Source organism: Lemur catta, chromosome 15, assembly GCF_020740605.2.
Source record: "Lemur catta isolate mLemCat1 chromosome 15, mLemCat1.pri, whole genome shotgun sequence".
In the NCBI taxonomy this organism is placed as follows: Eukaryota; Metazoa; Chordata; class Mammalia; order Primates; family Lemuridae; genus Lemur; species Lemur catta.
Genome location: NC_059142.1, coordinates 11,900,454 through 11,920,320, shown reverse-complemented (window position 1 = coordinate 11,920,320; position 19,867 = coordinate 11,900,454). Strand labels below are relative to the sequence as shown.

Below are 19,867 nucleotides of genomic sequence, written 5' to 3'. Positions count from 1 at the left end.
TCTCAAGGGCAGTTCCACTTGGCCATCCTACACAAACACCCAACTCTGACGAAGCCCAAAGAGAGCTGTTAACTTCCCCCCACCACGATGCAGAAGGAACACCCTCAAGTCCACGTCCACCACCTAAGAAGTCTCCTTCCAAACCCTCCAAGGCATAGAAAATCTCAGTGTAAGCAACCTGCAGCCCTTTCCAACTGCCTGGGTTTCGTGCAGGAAGAGATGGGACAAGAGCAAAGCGGACGACTTAGCCTGCAATCAATACTGTGGATACAAGCCGTGGAAGGCAAAGTCTGCACTCAAAAGAGTGTTTAAAATTTGTTGCAAGAAGAAAGGACATATGTCAGATGAGTCCCAACTGTCACCAGAATGACTGGATAAAAGGTTTTGAGCTCATGGAAGGCACAAGTCCTATGGCTGAGCACTGACCAGTCCCAGTTGGAGTTGTGGCAGAGCCAAGAGGGATCAAGGAACAAGACATGTCTGGGACCAACAGCTCAGAGAACCCTGTTGGGTCAGGACAAACACTGATCACCCCTCATCTTTCTATACACCCGGAGACCTCCTTCTGCCCCTACGCACCTCATCTGGTTGGTGGGTTTGGGAGAAAATAATTGGCTACAACCTCCCCCCGGAGGCCAGTACTCCTTCCGACGCCCTGCAGGGAGCAGCCTGGCATTCTCCCACACCCACGCCTGGGCATCCTGGAAGCAGTTCTGCCCTGCCGGTGAAAGACTGGAGGTTTGGGGCAAATATTCCATTCAGAGGAGACACATCAGAGAGGCCTAGCACCAAGCCTCTTTCCCCCAAATTCTCGTTCCCACCATGAGGGAGGCCTGCAAATGGGGAGCTCTGCCTCAACAAGGGGCGCAGAGAGAATGTCATTTAACTCTGGTGGAACATATGCGGAAGTCCACGTAGGACTCACATCTGAGCCACCTCCTTTCTTTAATTAGTTTTACTAATAACCCTAAAACTTTTTTTTATCTCTGTCTTCCTCCATCCACAGTCTGCTTTTCAAGTGGAATCTAAACATGGGATGGAAAAGGAGAATTGGATCTTTTGTACAACAGAGTTGGATCTTCATTCTCCAACTCTGTTGTACAACAGGCCACAAAAAGGGCAGAGCTGTGGCTGCAGCCTGAAGTTGCCTCTTTGCATGGAAACCATCGTTCCCCAGACAGTGCAACCACCACCCATCCCCTGAATCACAGCTGATTCCAACAGGGGAGGCCGTTAGTTATCCGACATTTACACAGGGATGCTGCTCCAAGCAATACACATCCTTAACAATCTCTGCCCTGAAGGGGCTCAGAGTCTCAGAAGCACACACAGAGATCATTACAATGCACCCAGGGTGCGTCTGGGGACCGACAAGCAGGAGTCAGCCAGGTGAATGGGAAGGAAAGGGTCTCACGGGTAGAGGGCTCAGCAGGTAAAGGTAGGGTGTGTGCTAGAATATCCAAGGCACAACGAGTGGCAGGCCATAGGGGGAGAGGGCAGGCTTTGTAGCCACCCTCGGAAGAGTGGACTTTATGCAGTGGGCACTGGGAGGCCACCCAAGGGTGAAAGTGTCTACATTAAAATAATGTAGAGCCATAAGGTATAAATAGTAATCAATGTCTGATTTTTATAAAAGTGTAGATATAGCCATAAGTTAACCAGCCATGTTTCCCTGATTTCCTCACTGCGGTAGCTGGTCACTCTTTAATGGCACTGTCCTGACAGGTGCAAGATTTGTGACTGCCCCACTGATTCTATAGATAACATTCCACTGTAAAGCCCAAGACTTGTGCTTCTCTAGATAACATCACTATTATAAAGCCTAAGACTGGTCTTGGAAGTACTTTTCAGACTCTGCATTCTGGGGGGACCCACTGACGCCAACCAGACCTGTGGATAGGAGTGGGAACGGATCCAACAGCCTTGAGACCCCTCCCCAGGAAATCTCCCAACTGAGAAGATAATCTCTGCTTCCCAACCCTATGAGCTCATCCCCCACCAATCAGCAGACCCAATTCCCTAGCCCTTTGCCCACCAAACGATCTTTAAAAACATTTTCTCCCAAGTTCTCAGGAAGATGGATTTGAGAAATTCCTCCCATGTCCTCGCATGGTGCCTGCGACATTAAACTCTTTCTCTGCTGTAACCTCTGCTGTCTCAGTGCATTGGCTTCCTCTCAAGCAGCAGGCAATGAACATGGTTGGGCTGCAACATGGGTTTATAACAGACACCTGGGATGGATGCAGGTAAGTCAACAGGGGGCTGCCAGAGCAGTCCAGGTACAAGGTGATAAGGGCCTGAACTCAGGCGATGGTGGCCAAAGTGGAATGGAAGGAAGGGGTCTGAGAAAGCACCAGGACACAGAACAGACCTGGCCCGATGATGGACGGAATGCAAGGAGAATGCAGGAAGGAGGTGTGAGGGATGACTCACAGCTTCCTAGTTTGGGTTCCTTGGTAGATGGCAGTGTCCCCATTTAGACACAAAGACAGGAAGAGGAAAGGCCTAAGCAAGAAGAGTTCAGACTGAAAAGAGTTTAGTTTAATGTCTAGGAGACATTTAAGTAGGACATGCAGGTGCATCTCAGAGAAAAATCTGGGCTAGGGACACAGATCTGGGCGGCCTCAGCGTGAAGAGGGGAACAGAGCCAAGGGCAGGATCACCCAGGGATGGACACAGAGGAGAAAAGAGCCCCAGGGTGGAACGCAGAGGGCCAGCAGCATTTGAGGGCCTCAGAGAGGGAGGGGAACGCTTCAAGGACACAGAAACAATTCTAGGAAGTATATTTCTAAATGGCATGTGTGCACAATGGAATATTACTCAGCCTTAAAAAGGAAGGAAATTCCGACACATGTGACAACATAGATGAACCTTGAAAACACAGTGCCTAGTGAAATTAGCCAAACACAAAAGGATCAACACCGTATGACTCCACTTACACAACGGATGTAGAATAGTCAAATTCACGGAGACAGAAAGTAGAACGGTGGCTGCCAGGGGCTGGGGCAGGGGAGCAGAGAGTTGTGGAATGATGGGTACAGAGTTCCAGTTTTGCAAGATGACAGAGTTCTGGAGATGGATGCACAACAATGTGAATGTAACTGATGCCACTGAGCAGAATGCTTAAAAATGGTTAAAATGGTAAACTTTGTGTCATGTGTTTTTTATCACCATTCAACAAAAAAAGAAATTTCTGGGAGAACAAGGAGGTGTTAGAATAAGCAGGAAGGGGCTGAATGGAGGGCCCTGTGAAGGATGCATCAGGTGCCGGGAGGGCTGCACCCTGGGAGGTGAGCAGGGGGCCAGGCTGCAGTGACATGTCAGGTGACTGAAAGGTGTGGGCCAGGAGAGGTGTGGCCTCAGGGAGGGCATCCTTTAGGGTGGTCAACTTGCTATGCAACTCTACTCTTTCCAGTGCTCCTCAAACGACCTATGGTGAAAGACCAGTTTGTTGGTTTGTTTCCAAACCATTACACACCAATATTTTTATTTAAAAAATCATAATAATAAAAATGTAATGGGGAATACATACAAAACAGAACTTTCATTTTTAGAAATTATCATATTTAACATATTTTAAATGGCTCTGTCATATTGCTTTAACATTTCTAAATGCTTCCTCTCAAGTTCTTGCCCTGGACTGGTGACAATCAGCTAGAAGGCTGGCAGCAGGTCTGCAGAACCCACATTGAGTGACAGATTCTTGTCTCCAGGACTGAGTACCAGGAGGGGACCCTTCTTCCCAAGGCTCCCTTTCCCTGTCACACACAAGCAGGTGCTGCCTGACATCCCTCCTGCCTCCCTAACTCTGTAAAACATCGACAAGCCAAGGAGGATGTAGATGGGGTATAGGTCAGAGAACCTCCTGGCTTGCCCCCATTCTGGTTCCTGGTCTCTTTGGAGAGGGAGAGGCCATCTCTACGTCATGGATTCAGTCAGCTTTGGTTGATCACGTCAGGAAATCAGAGGACCTCATTGAGCAACTTGGGTCTGTGGGAAAATGATAGAGCACAACTGCCTCGCAGATTAGATCTTGTGCTGGCCCCGTGGATTGCTTTGCAAGGGGGCACGTGGAGAGTCAGGAAATCAGAGCCACCAGAGCCACGGCCATGCTGACATTATCCCTTAGTCATAGTCCATGATCTCTGACAGCGTGGGGCCAATGATTCAGTGGTACAATTCTCACGTACCCCAGGGGGACATTCCAGTTCAAGTCAGTAGCATGACCTAATTGAATGCATTTGGTTTTATAGTTAGACCAATCTGGGTTCAAATTTGGGCTTGACCATAAACTAGCTGTGTAAGTGCGAGCCAGTTAACCAGTCTCTGAAAACCTCAGTGTCCCCGTGTCTTTGGAGTGGTGGTAATAGTATCTCACCAAGGGTTCAAAGCAGGGAATGTGCCCAAGGACCTAACACGATGGCTGGTGCTGGAGGTCACTGATCAAAAATAGCTAATCTTGTGAGCAATTTTTTTGACACATAGGCTCAAAGGAGGCTAGTCAAATAAGAAAGCACTCATTCTCTCAGGGGACTTCGCCTTACCTGTCCACCGCCCAGTGGCAGAGGGGCCGACTGTCCTGTGGGGATAAGTAGCTACAGGCCAGGGAGAGCCCCACAACCCGGATGGAGAACAGGGACCCCAGGCTCTGCCAAGACAAGAACAGAGACGGATCACCACGTGGCCCCTGTGTCAATTGAGGTTAGACTCTAAGTGCCACATAAATTTAAAAATGTAATCTTTTGTCTATAGAAAACTTTGAATATTCTCTTAATAATTGGCATTTGAAATACAGAGATATTAATATAAAGGCTCTATATTTTTTCAAAGATTCACACTGCACATTTTAATGTAGTGGTCTAATTCTATGTTTTAACACCATAAATGTCCCTAAAAAATGAACGCAGTGTATTCAAGTAACAGACGTTTATAACTCTAGCAGATACTGGTACAGTTAATGGAAAATAAACCAACTATGTTAATTAATTATTCATAGGTAATTTAACCTACTTTATTAAGGCGATTAACCACAATGAGGCAATTATCTAAAAGCAAGTCAATGTATACTTTACATACCACACACAAAATAAATATTTACACATTTTTAAATAAGCCACCTAAAGAGATATTACCTTAGTTTTTATTCTAAGATACACATTTTATCATATTCTAACATTTCTGCAATTGAAATGGGTCTTACAATCAATGATACATTTAAATTGAAGATGTCTCTTAAAAATTCAATGGAACAAACAACATAATTCAAAAATGAGAAAAGGACTTGAACAGATATTTCTCCAAAGATATACAGATAGCCAATAAGCACATGGAAAGATGGCCGACATCATTAGTCAGTAGTCAAATCAAGACCACAATGAGATCCCACTTCAATCCACTAGGATGTCTATAATAAAAAAAAAAAATTAAAAATTTAAGAAAAGAAAACAGAAAACAACAAGTGTTGGCAAGGATGGGGAGAAGCTGGAACGCACATGCCTTGCTGGAGGGAATGGAGAATGGTGCCGCTGCTATGGAAAGCGTTTGGCAGTTTCTCAAAAGGTTAAGTGGAGAACTGCCATAGAACCTACTAATTCTACTCCTAGGTATATACCCAAAAGACTTGAAAGCAGGGGCTTGAACAGATATTTGTACACTAATGTTCACAGCATCATTATTCTTGGTAGTCAAAAGGAAGAAACAACCCGAGTGTCCATCAACAGATGAATGGATAAACAAAATGTGGTGTGCAAACACGATGGAATTTTATTCAGCCTTAAAAAGGAAGGACATTCTGACACATGGTTCAACATGGGTAAACTTTGAAAACATGATGCTTAGTGAAACACACTAGATACAAAAGGATAATCATACGATTCTAGTTAGATGAGGTACTTAGGACGGGTAAATTCATAGAGACAAAAATTAGAACGCTGGTTACAGGGGAATGAGAACGGGAGAGAATGGAGAATTGTTATTTAATGAGTATAAAGTTTCTGTTGGAGATTAAAAATTTGGGGTATAGATAATAGCAATGATTACACAACATTGTGAATATAATTAATTTACATTTATGGATGGTTAAAATAAATAAATATTACATATATTTTACCACAAAAAAAATCAGTAAGATCTTCATTCAAATAAAGGAAATATGGTTCTTAAATTTGTCACGGATGACCTTGGCTACAACTAGAAAAAAATAAAATTCTCTTCCAAATTCTGACAACAGTAAATGGCAGACATCTTTGCTTAAAAAACACTGATGAAATATAGGTTGAATTATGACTGGGGAAGAAGAGGAAGGCATTGTAATTCCAGGAAAGAGAACACAGGAAGACAGAATGATCCAAAGCAGATGCAAAGAGTCGCAAGTCAACCCCTTTGGCTGTGGCAGCTGATATGTGCAGGGAAAAATAGGACACAGGTTGGTAAATACACCAGAACCCAGCCGTAGAGGGTCTTGTTGAGTGTGAAGTTCAGAGACTCTGTACGTTTAATTGGACTATAATCACATTCTAGTTGATCCATGACTTCAACAAAGAGAAAAATTAATGGCTGGAAGCAAGCTGACCTCAGGGGCTTTGATTCAGGATTGGCCACAGAAGGGTATTCTTCCTAAGGAGAACGCCAGCTTAAATATGGGGGAGAAAACTCTTTCCTATCATCCCTAATGGAGCCTTGCTGTGTGGATGGCAAGGGCACTCCTCATCAAAGCCACCCACACCTGCATGGAGGCAGCTTATCCTGCCTGCACACAAAGACATAGTGTTGGCCTCGCACACCCAAGTGTACAAAGTGCTATAAAAACGTTTTGGCGATGGTAAGTCTTTATTTTCCCATAATATGTGCAAATTAATTCTGTCCAGCAAAGTGGTCATTTTTATAAGAACATTTGCTTGTCCTGGGGACAAGCTGGGGAGATTTGTTTCAAACCATCAATACATACATGTTCACTACATTCGGTCTCTTCAGTTCAACATTGAGAATTCTGAATATATTCTTCTCTAGTTATTATCATGTTGAGCCAGTATTTGATATAGTGTTAAAAGAATTACGGGTTAAAAGGATGCCCTAGCCTGGGAGCCTCTCCACCACTTCGAACACATGATTCCTACAGAAAAAGCAAGCCCAGTGAATCTTTGGAAGGACATCCATGGCGGAGTTGGAAGTTGCCTGTAAGGATTTTGCTGGCCCCACTGATGGCTTGATTAGTTTCTAAAATTGAAATGACTGTAGAGGTGTAGAGGCCAAGGTATAGATGTGTGAGCAGGTGGAGGACAAGGACAGCTGAGTTAATGTTCACATGAAAGTGGTTTTGTCCACTTTCAATAGTCAGTAGCTCAAGGCTTGGCGGAAGGCTAAAACTATTACTAGAGATGCTGACCTACTTGCAGAGAAGTTAGAGTTTCTAATTTGGGCGCTTTGGCAGATACACTCTGTAGCACATTGAATAAAATCCTTTAAACATAAAAGTTGGTACAAATGTAGTGAAGGTCTTTAACAAAGTGATATTTGGTATAAATCCTACATCAAACATATGGTTTTCCCTGAGCAGGAAAGAACATGAATTATGAAGAATTATCTCTGAAATAAGTTTGATGTATCCTCCATATGAAAAGTTCTTACTATGAGAATAGTTAGGGGAAAACACAAATCCAACACTACTGACCTGTGCCTAAAAATTTTAACATCTTCTGTGTCAAGCAACCATCAGAACAGCTCCTGATTTTTAAATATGTTGTTTTTGTTTGAAAACTATCAATCTGAGAATAAATAAGCAATGAGGAAAAAACTTGTTTTCCCTTGAATTTCCATCTTAATTTGGAAACTGGACAAATTATTTTAATGTCTAGTTTTCATATCTGGACATAACCATCCATTCCCCACAGAAATCATATTTCAAGTCCCTTGAAATTTCTGACTTAAATGTACAGTTATAATTTATTACAATATGCCATCCTCCAGGGAAAACTATGATAAGCTATAAATACACAAAATTGAGAAGAATAATGTAAATGCCATTCTTTATTCCAACGGTGTCTTGAAAGAATTAGCAAAAAAAGGCTCCATCCATGAAAGGTATTTTGTAATATCATAAAGAGTAAAACACTACAGCTGTGAAATGGTTACTTAGTTACACATAATATAAATGAAAGTTGTTTATAAAACAGTATGAACACTCTCATCATTAACAGCAAATTCTCAGCTCTCCTGAGCTGCGCCTAAATTCCATCCCCTTGCGTGCGCGCGCGCGCACACACATATATACACACACACACACACATGCATGCACATGCACACACATTCACACACACACACATTCACACACACACACATACTGACCTGTACAGAGGCCTCACTCTTCATGAGATAGCGAACCTTACTGAGAATAGACTGCTGGAGCTGGGGCCAGGAAATGGCTCTGTCTTCCCTTATGAGGAAAGGTGGCCCAAACCTGAAAATCCAAGGAAATCAGGTGATTCTAACAAAGGAAAAACCAACAATATCCAACAGTCATGAGTAGTTGCTCTACTCGCGGCTTCTTCTCAATTGGATAAGAGTTAAGAGCCAAGCACAACAACTCAACAACAAAAAGGCAAATAATCTCATTAAGAAGTAGGCAAAGGATCTGAATAGACCTTTCTCAAAAGAGGATATACACATGGCCAACAGTCATATAAAAAATTGCTCAGCATCACTAACCATCAGGGAAATGTATATCAAAATCACAATGAGATATCATCTCACCCCAGTTAGAATGGTTATTATCAAAAGACATATGTAACAAATGTTGGCAAGGATGCAGAAGAAAGGGAACTCTCATACACTGTTGGTGAGAATGTAAATTAGAACAGCCGTTATGGAGAACAGTATGGAGGTTTCTCAAAAAAGTAAAAATAGAACTACTATATGATCCAGCAATCTCACTACTGGGTCTCTATCCAAAGAAAAGAAAATCAGTATGTCAAAGGGATATCTGCACTCCTGTGTTTATCGCAACATTATTCATGATAGCCAAGGGATGGAATCAACTAACTGTCCATCAACAGATGAATAGATAAAGAAAATGTGGTATATTTACACAATGGAACACTATTCGGCCATAAAAAAGAATGAAGCCCTGTATTTGCAGCAACACAGATGAGCCTGGAAGATTTTATGTTAAGTCAGATAAGCCAGGCACAGAAAGATAAATACTGCATGTTCTCACTCATATGTGCGAGCTAAAATAGTTGATCTCAAAGAAGTAGAGTGTGGAATGGTGGTTCCTATAGGTTGGGAAGGGCAGCAGGGAAGCAAGAATAGGAAGAGGTTGGTTAACAAATACAAAATTACAGCCAGATAGGAGGAGTAAGTTCTAGTGTTTCATGGAAGTGTAGGGTGGCTATACTTAACAATAATTTATTGTACATTTTCAAATAGCTAGAAGAGAAGATTTTGAATCTTCCCAACACAAAGAAATAAATGTTTGAGGTGATGGATGTGCTAATTATCCTGATTGATCATTACAAGTGTGTATACATGTATGGAAATATTATATTGTACCCCGTAAATATGTATAATTCTGTGTCAATTAAAAATAATATAAATTTTAAAAAGAGCCAAGCACAATATTAAATTATCAAAGAACCTCATTGCAAATGGAGACGTTGCAATGTAAACAGAGACTCAGAGATGCAAAGCCAGAGAGCACGGCAATGTACACAGATTGCTCCAAATGTCAGGCTGGCTGATAAACTCTCTTCCTGACAGCTGGGAGTAGAGCAAGAGAACACTCAAACCTGAGGAAAGCAAGACAGAGATAAATCCAGATGACATAATCATTGGTTTTGTGTATCAGGAATATTCTCTTAACGGGGGATGTTTTCCATATCTCAAGCTAAGGAGCACACAGCAGTGAGTGTGTAGGACAAAAAAAGCCGGGTATGCCTGCGGCTGTAGGTCCCACCTCTGCTGGACAAATCATTGACCACTCACTGGTCCTTGGCCGCACTGCAGTTTGTATGAAGACCCAATGGGGTAGGAATGTGAAACAGACTCTGCTAAACCACAAATATGAGGTGGTATGTCCGGACTGGCAAGGGCACAGTGCATCCATTGTTATATGGACAGATCAGTTTATTTAACTAAGCTTGTATTGTGAGGCATTCAGGTTGCTTCCAAGTTTTTATTTAAACAATGCCTGCTAATGGCAGGAACTCAACACAGCCTTGTGCATAACCTCTGGGTGCACATAACCAATTGTTCCTTTAGGATAAATTTCCAGAAGTAGAAAGGCAAGATCAAAGCTATTTATTCCCAAACTGCCCTCTAGAAAAGCCATACCAATTTACCTGGTTCCTTGGCCTCTGGCCCAGAATGAGTGTTATCAATTTCTAGAAATTATTTAACACTCTGAAAGGTTAAGAATAGGATATTGCTCTTGTAATCAGAATTTCTTCTACTACTAACGATGCTTAATATTTTAACCTATGCTTGTATTTCTTCTGTGAACTTAGGCTCATCTCTGTGGCTCATTTTACTAAGAGTGTTTATTTCATTCATTTGAGAGGCAGCTAGGTTTTAAATGATGGATATGAATCCTTCACTTCTTCACATGACATAAATATTTTTCCTCCTCTGTCCTTTGCCTTTCAAATTTAAATTTTCAAATAAATGTATAGCCTCCCAACTTAGGTGTTAAAATAGTCCCCAAGCCAAAGACATAAATATTCTCCTATATTGTTTTTACGTTATTTTATGGTTTCCTTTTCTACAGTTACCTCTCTAATCAATCTGGAATTTATACATGTGAACTTATGGCAGGAGGAAAAAATTGACCATTTAAAACAAAAAGAAATCAATTAGCCTAGTCTTTCTTATTGAATAGTTCATTCACTTTCTAGTAATATGAAACATTACATTTTTATCATATAATAAATACTTATAGATACTTGGCCTTTTCTATTCCATTGGTTTAATTGTATATTCTTCTACCCATATTACCATATTTTAATAATTAAAACTCTATTCTGCATTAATATTAATAGAACGACAATCCTCTTTCCTTCTTTACTCTCTCACAATATTTTTTGGCTATTCTTACCAGTTTATTACTCCAGATACATTTGAGAAACACTTTATCAATCTAAATATATCTTATTAAAATTGTATCTTTTAAACAGTGTATTTGGACTATGTAAGAAAGCTCTGTTTTATCTGTTTTTGTGTATTTGTCACATAACCAGTCACTTTCTTGAACCCTTTCATTAATTCTAATCAGTTTCCAGTTCTTGGTTTTCTGGACAGACAACCAAACAATCTACAAGTAGTGGCAATTTCATGTACTCTTATAGCCAGTATCTTTCACTACTGCACTGCCAATGTCTCATAACACAATATAAAATAACAGCAGTAAAAGCCATAATAATTGCTCCTCCAATTAATAGGAAAGCCTCTACCTGGTGTTTAATGGTTAAAAATGATCTCAGTTGCCTGCTTAGGGCAGTTACTTATGATCTTCTTGATCAAAAAGTATCTGACTCCCTATTTTTAGTTTATTAACCTTGGAAACAGATATTTAATTTTATTCTAGACAGAATCCCAAGTACAAATCCCAGACATCACATGAAAAAAGGATGAAGTTAAACATACCTGCTAGCCTGCTGCCCTGACCCCACCAAGTTACAGAAGAGGATTAGCACCTTGTTCTCACTGTGGAGAGACAGGGGGAATCGCTGACCCTCACGGGCTGCCAAGCGTGGGGAAACCGACAACCCTGACGGATGAGCTGGAGGAGAGAGAATGACATTCGTATTCCTAAAGCAGCTGGGTCAGAACCTTGGCTTCTCTGGCCCTTCTTTCTCTCTGAGCATGTATTAACCACCAGTGGGAGACACCAGAGGGGAGGAGACCATCAGGTTCATGGCACTTGTGCCATCTGACACCTGGCACACAAATATCACATACATGGTAGTGAACCTGCAGTTGTGTTCAGCCAATAATTTTAAAATAGGGACAGGAATTTTAACTAATGCTTTTCTAAGCAATCTGAAAACTATTCCAAAACAGCTTTGGTTGCTTTACTGCCTTCATCAGAGAGTCCTCAGAGATCCCCTCTCTTAGAAAGCCAACATAAGAAGTGCACAGAGAAAGTGAGAATCTCTACCAGGGAGGAAGTAGAGGAACTGGACTAGCCTCTATTTCCAACCAGTTCTCACATTTTGACTTTCATGGGAAAGATGTGTCACTCATGACTGAATTAAAAACAAGGACTTATTTCACTTCGTTGTAACACAGTAAGGGTTAGTCAATGTCTTGTTCCAGACTCCAACGCCCAGAGTCTCCTTGACAACCCAGAGAACTGCAAACATCCGGCCCCATGGCTTGCTACCTAGGCTGGCTGAGGACATGTGACCAGGGCATAGGATTCGTCTGGGGTATATCGTAACACTGGCACAAGGTCCTTTAAATATGGGCCTTCTTGACCGGCTAATGGGGCCAAAATGTATACTGCACTACAAATAAAGGCTGTTAGAAATTGATCATTTGAGCCAATCTAAGGTTTAGAAAATACAAGCATTAGGAGGTAGAACTATTTTTTTAAAAAGTGGCCCGGGTGCGGTGGCTCACGCCTGTAATCCTAGCACTCTGGGAGGCCGAGGCAGGTGGATCGTTTGAGGTCAGGAGTTTGAGACCAGCCTGAGCAAGAGCGAGACCCTGTCTCTACTAAAAATAGAAAGAAATTATATGGACAACTAAAAATATATACAGAAAAAATTAGCCAGGCATGGGGGCGCATGCCTATAGTCCCAGCTACTCGGGAGGCTGAGGCAGAAGGATTGCTTGAGCCCAGGAGTTTGAGGTTGCTGTGAGCTAGGCTGATGCCACGGCACTCTACCCTGGGCAATAGAGTGAGACTCTGTCTCAAAAAAAAAAAAAAAAAAAAAAGTTATTTAGTAACCTCTTTGACCATCTACTGTTCAAATTTGTAGAAATTTTACTTCAAACATAGACCTTGAACCATAGGAGTCCTGAGGACAAAGATGACCCCAGCACCTATACTGAACAGTGATTCTCAGAGTGTGGTCCCCAGGCCAGCAGCACCAACATCACCTGGGAACCTGTTAGACATGCAGAATCTCAGGCCCCACCCCAGGTCACCAAATCACAAACTCTATGGGTAGGGCCCAGAAATCTGCTCTAACAAGCCCTCCAGGTGATTCTGATACTAAAATTTTGAGAATCCCTGTACTAGCTGAATAATTTTTAATATCAATCATCTGTATACCAAATTATCCAGGAAAATAAGCCTGACAGTTCCCAGTGCTAAAACTAGATGTTTTATGCCTTAGCCCCCAAAGACTACCCTCTCAAACCTATAACTCATAATAGCCAAATAAAATTATGCAAAGCACTATTGTACCTGAGAGTGTCCCCTGGCCAGGTGATGGAGGGACTTGGAAGGCATACACATTATCTCCCTCTGCAATGGTATTCAGGTCCTCTTCATCAAAGAAAGACCGCTGGAATCCACTGGGATACAGTTCAACCAAGATCACCTGAAATGAGAAGGATCATTTTCCCTCTTGATTTCTCAAAGAGAACTTAACAGATAAGAAATCTAAAAGTGACTGAGAGTCAACACCCCTTTTTACCCTTTCCTTCCAAGTGGCTACATATTTTTAGTAGTAAAACATAGTAGGTATAATAATTAGATTGACCACAGACATCTCAACTGCAACAAAAAACAAAGTCTGAAAAATCTGAAGTTTTATACCCAGCTAAACTATCGTGGAAAATGAGAATAAAATAAAGCCCTCTTTGGGTAAACAAAAAGTGCGTGTTTACTAACACAGCTCCACTGAAAGAACTTCTAAATAGGGTTACTAACCTTTTTCAAATTATGTCACACATAAAAAATGTTTTTATGGAACACTGAGCTAAACAGAAGGAGATGGTTTTGTAGTGCAAGAGAGGGGTGACTACCTTGGGGGTCCTGGCTGCCCTAAACCCAACTCTCCTGCCCTCAGGGCTGAAGAAATCGATATCTCAGCACACATAGCCCATTTACAGCATACTGGCTGGGAAGTTCTCTTTTAAAAAACACATTTCAAGATTTTAAAAAAATACTGAATCAGAAGGAAAATTTTAGTTGTAAGAAGAAATTATGAAGTAAACAAATGGTAAACATTGGTAAATGTAAATATGCACTGACCATACCAAACTATAGTATTGACCATTACTACTACAGCAACTGGGGGGAGAAGGAAGGAAGGATTAAAATACAGGACAACAGTATCTATTTATAATAACATCTCAATCAAAAAAGTATAAGGGAAATTAAAGCACACCAAGATCCTTGTGTTGCTTGGGAAAATTAACATTAGGCTTTTTAAACTATGCATGTTGACATTTTATTAATAATAATAACCATTAAAAGAATAGAAATATAATATATATGTCCCAAATCAGGAGAGATAAAGAAAAATTGCTCAATCCAAAAGCAGCAGAAAAGGTGGGATGGGGGGAGCCAAAAAAAAAAAAAAAAAGGCAGGGTAAATAGCATAAAATGATAAAAATATATCCATAATCATAGATAATGTAAGTAGAATATACTTAATTAAAGAAGCAAAGCATCAAAATAGAGTTTAAGTGTCATTCAAAACACTCATCCTATGCTAACATCCCTAGTGAGTTCTATGTCCCTGAACAAAGACATCACACCTCTCCAAATCCTGACAGTCCTTTTACACTCTTAATTATCTGAACTCAAAGCTCTCTCAGACTTCCTCCCCTGGACTCTCACCCACTGTCCTCTCTCTGAGTAGGTTCCCATAGAGCACTTTAAGTTGACAAAGCAAGGTACATATACTTTTTCCCCATGTGAGATTGTCATGAACATCCTACAAGGTAGCGGTAGAGGGCAGAGGGGCTAATTGGGTGGAGGCAGGAAAGAGTCCACTGGGGAGAGAGAAAGGCTCAGTGACCACGGTGTTTATGCGGATGTAGACATATGCAAAACATAACAATCCACGACCTTAGGGTGTGAGTTTTCTTTATTGTATGTGTACAATATGTGTATGTGTATTGTACTTTAACCTTAACAAAAAGGTTAAACATATATTTTGATTTTAAGAAATCCCATGAGGTAGTCAGGGAAGTATAAATTTCCCATGCTACAGTTAAAGACACAGAGGACCAAGCATATACTTTGGGGTCAGAAAGGTAGAGAGTTGCTGAATCACAAGGAGACCCCCATTCAGGGCCCCTCACACCTTGCTACACTGCCTTGTGCCACAATCACCTCTACCCCACCTTTCATGAGGGCCCCTCTAGGCACAGTGAATCCAATCCCTTTACCAAGATTCCTTTTCTAAAAAAAACTAGAGCACACCCATGCCACCTTCCCCCAAATCTCCTCTCGTGTTACACATCATCAGTTCCCTTAGCAGTTCCTCATATTTCATGTATTGTCCCTTCAGTATCCTGGTTTATACTTCCAGGAGTGAAAATAACAAATAATGACTTAGGCTATGAAATCAAGCCATCTGCATTCAAATCCCGACTCAGTCACTTACTAGCTGTGTGACATTGGGCAATTCACTTAACCTCTCAGGACTTCCTTTGTCCTCATAGGTAAAATGAGGATAATTGTAATGTCTGCTTCACAGGATGCTTGTGATTAAATCAGCTATGAATATCAAGTTCATAGAACAGTGCCCCATACTTAGTAAGCACTACTGAGGACTAGCTACTGTTGGAATTGTTGCAATCACAATCATCATCACCTTCTTGGGAGGCAAAGTATCCTTTTCTGGTCATTCTGTGTAAACGCAGGGAGAAGTCAAGGCCTAGTCATCAAGGACACCAGGCTCCACTGATCAAACAGAAACCTATGAGTCATGCTGGAGTCACCTGGGAACCACGGATCAGCCCAGACAGTCTAGACAGTTGGCCCTGTTAGCGTGCTGTCATCCAGTGACCAGGCCCCAGTGCAATCCCACCACACCTCATCTGCAGGGACGCCTCCTTCCTCTGCAACCATCTTCCTCAGGGCTGCCACTGTGCTGAGGATCGGCACGGCCAGGCCAACCCGCAGGAACTGCTGGCTCTTAGAGGGGAAGACCAAGGTGACGCTCAAGAATCTGAAAAATAGGAAGTGGGCAACATCCTTAAAGGACTGACATGAACTGTCAACACCACCACTGACATTGGATCACGTTCAGCACTTTGTTCATCTGCTTCCTGGTTGGGTCCCTGCACTTTAGGTACACTGTCACCAGGTGGCAGCGGAGAGCCAAATCGCCTAAACTGCTTTTCCAGAGACTGGAAATAAAATGTATTTGGTTAAGAATCACCATATAGATCTCTAAGCTGAAGGCTCTATTTGTTCAGTAGATAATCTTAAGCAAAAACAAACTCTGAAGTTTGACAAGTAAAGCTGCTGCTTCCGGTACAAAGCAACACTATTGATGATACTCTCTCTCGTTAATGAAATTCTCCCTTGGGAATCTGCTTCCACTCCCCACTATCCCCACCAGCATACTAAGACCTGGTCTTCCAGCTACTGTTTCTCTTGTCTCTATTGCAGTAATTGTCCAAGTCACACAGCTAATTAGTAGAGCTGGGATTTGAACCTGGGCAGTTTGGCTCCAGAGTCAGTGGTCTTTAACCACTGTGCTACAGTGCATCAGGCCAGAAGCCTTAGATCACATCTATCAGTAGACATTATCCGACAGTGTCACTGATGATAGTGCAAGCCAATCATTATACTTGTAGTGCATATGATCAGCAGCACAGGATTTCAGAGCAGAAAGGGAGACTGAGTGGCCAGGGAAGGCTTTCGGAAGATGCCATGTCTTCAGCTGCATCCTAAGGACGGAGGACATGAACAGGTAAGAGAAATGACACTTAAGGAGGTGGAGAACATAAAGAAATGCCTCTGTCCCGTGCCAGTGAAGGCAGCCCACATGGGAGCTCACTACCATTCCAGGACACTGACATTGGCCAGCTGCCTTAGTGGTCACCACCAAGACATGGCTCCCATGAAGCCGCCTTCAGCCCGTGCCTCCTACTTTTATAGGACTGAGCTCTGCGGTGCCTCTTACCCAACCCTACTTCCACTTTTCTTTTTTTCTCACCTCCCCCAAACAACCCTTTTCCTCTTCCTTTGCTCCTTAAAGAAATCTTTTTCCTACACTGTCACAAAGGAGAAAAGGCATTTTGAAATAAGGCAGGAAAAAGCAGGTGGTGACAGGTTTTCTCTCGTTTGCCCCTGTCTGCCCACGTGATACCAACGGGCCCACGCCAGCTTCTGAACAGACCACGGACCTCGACCCGGCAACAGTGCTGACAAGCGAAAGCATTCTGTTCCCGATACCTTCCTCAGAGAAAGAAGGGGCACGGTAACCTTTCACTTTAATCGTCACGTTCAATAACTGAGCTTCGCCCGGCTACGAGACTGGTTTCTGGAGAAATGCTGGCAGAGAAGCAAAGGAGAGAAGACGGCAAGATGCAAGGCCAGAAGGTTTCCCGTAACGAGTAAGGAGGGAAGTCAAGTTCACCGGGCAAGCTGCGACGCTCACGTACCTCGTCTGGCGCAGGGGGATGGGCAGGGACACACACAGGAAAGGATCGAAGGTGTTGCTCTGTTTCAGGCAGTGGGGACAAGTCAAGGAGGATCTGCCAGGGTGAAGAACAGAGAGGGAAGTTTAATCGCAGGACAGCAATGTAGCGGCCCCTCAGAAAGTTACATACAGAATCACCACTGCATTTCCACCCCCAGCAATTCCACTCCCAGGTATGGACCCAGAAGAATTTAAAACAGGCGTTCAAACATTTGCACACAAATGCTCACAGCAGTACTCACAATAGCCAAAAGGCAGAAACAACACAAACGTCCATGAACAGATAAATGGGTAAACAGAACGTGGTACAGCCACACAGCGGAATGCGTCAGCCATAAAGAGGAACAAAGTGCCATGAACCTTGAAAACACTGTTTTAAGTGAAAAAAGCCAGACACAGGAGTCCCCATATTGTAAGATTCCATGTATATGAAATATGCAGAATAGGTAAGGCCAGGGAGACGGAAAGCCAGTTGGGGGTTGCCAGGGGCTGAGGGAAAAGGGAATGAGGACTAACTGCCCCCTGGATACAGGTTTTCTTTCAGAGTGATGAAAATGTTTAGGAACTAGAAAGAAGTGATGTTTGTGCAACATTGTGAATGTACATGCCACGGAAATGTACACCTAAAAATGGTTAATTTTATGTTACAGGACTTCCACCTCAACAAAAACAAAGTGCGGGGGGAGAGAGTTGAGTCACATGTATGGTGCACTGAGTACAGGAAGGGAAGCTAGAACCCCTCCAGAGAGGAGCACAGCATGCCAACTGCCACGCTGAAGGCATCTCAGGACTAGCTTTTCCCCTGGTGCTCAGCCTCCCTGTGCACCCAGAATCACAAAAGACGCTTTTTAAAATTTCAGGTGTCCGGGTCCTACTTACAGATATTCTGTCTCAAGGCTGATCAAGAGGGGCCCAGACATCAGAATTAAAAAAAAAAAGTTCAGGCCAGGCGTGGTGGCTCACGCCTATAGTCCCAGCTTCTTGGGAGGCTGAGGCGGGAGGATAGCTGCAGCTCAGTGGTTCGACAACAGCCTGAGCACAGTGAGACCCCATCTCCTATCTCTAAAAAAAAAAAAAAAAAAAGGGAGCTTTTAAGCTCCCCAGGTGACTCTAATGTTCACCCAGGGTAGAGAACCCCTGATGTAGTCCACCCTCCTCATCGTACTGATGAAGAAAAAATAAAGTTCAGAAAATAGCAGCTAATAGTAACACCTAATATTGAAACAGAGTTTACTAAGAACTGGGTATCATTCTGAGCACTGGGCATATATTAACCCATTTGCTACCCATAACCACCAATATCATACCCATTTTACAAAAGAGAAAACTGAAACACAGAGAGGTTAAGTAATTTGCCAAAGGACACACAGCTCTTAAGTGACAAAGCCAGGCTCAGTTTCCAGAGCCCACGTTCATCATCATTCCTATGTTCTTTAGTACCAGTGGGTGAGGCATCAATTGGTTCACTTTATATTCTTTAACTCTTTTAAATTTAATACTCCATACTTTAAAACAGATCTCTGAAAGTGAAGTACAACTTTTGTATTCCACATAGGTGCTCCAATTTTATTTCTTTAATCATATAACGTATCATGTTCTCCAAGATATAAGGGATTTCTGTATGCTACATTACTTATCCTAAAATCTATGTTAACTTCCTGGAGGATGCGGAACAAGCCGCTGGCAGTCTGAAGTCCACGTTCTTACCACTGGGCAGCCTTGCCAGGGTAAGTGAGCAGGTCGACCAGAGCTGGCATCAGAACAGGTTTCCTGGGTCCCGGTGGAAAGCGCTAGTCCTGCTTGATTGCTTCTCCACTGAGCAGACAGACACACAGCAGCATAAACCCCAGGGTGCTGCCCAAGGCGACCCTGAGTGACTTGCTTGTTGCAGGTCAGCTCTCTTGGATATGAGTTAACAGAATCTCATGCCGATCTCAGAAAACAGACCCCAGGATTGAATGCCCAATCACTCTTGCTGCTTCTAGTAACTTCCCTTTGGAAGAACCACGACAGTGCCTTTGGTATCAGGCAGTGAGCGGCAGCCAGCATGGGGACCCGATGTTGGTGAGGTCTCTCTGATATCCCGTTTCTCCTCCAATCCTTCTCCACTTTCGCCCATCACATACTTAGGCATAAAACTGGCTTAAAGGATATATTTTTGGCCTTGGGAAATTTCCAAATTCCCATTTCACATGTATATGAACAAGTGAAAGAGAAGATTTGTCGGTGACTTCTTCATTTTTTTCAGCCCACTAAAA

General features: G+C 42.6%; 1 protein-coding gene across 2 annotated transcripts in view; it reads right to left on the bottom strand.

The window, feature by feature from the left end:
• USP43 (ubiquitin specific peptidase 43) overlaps positions 1-19,867 on the bottom strand; it is a 62,669-nt gene that overhangs the window by 23,167 nt on the left and 19,635 nt on the right. For both annotated transcript variants that reach the window (XM_045569750.1, XM_045569751.1), the window contains exons 4-9: positions 17,572-17,664; positions 15,992-16,127; positions 13,406-13,541; positions 11,635-11,770; positions 8,344-8,455; positions 4,545-4,648 (exon numbers count right to left, since the gene is read on the bottom strand). In XM_045569750.1, the coding sequence (XP_045425706.1) occupies positions 4,545-4,648; positions 8,344-8,455; positions 11,635-11,770; positions 13,406-13,541; positions 15,992-16,127; positions 17,572-17,664 (717 nt within the window). The remainder of the gene's footprint in view (positions 1-4,544; positions 4,649-8,343; positions 8,456-11,634; positions 11,771-13,405; positions 13,542-15,991; positions 16,128-17,571; positions 17,665-19,867) is intronic.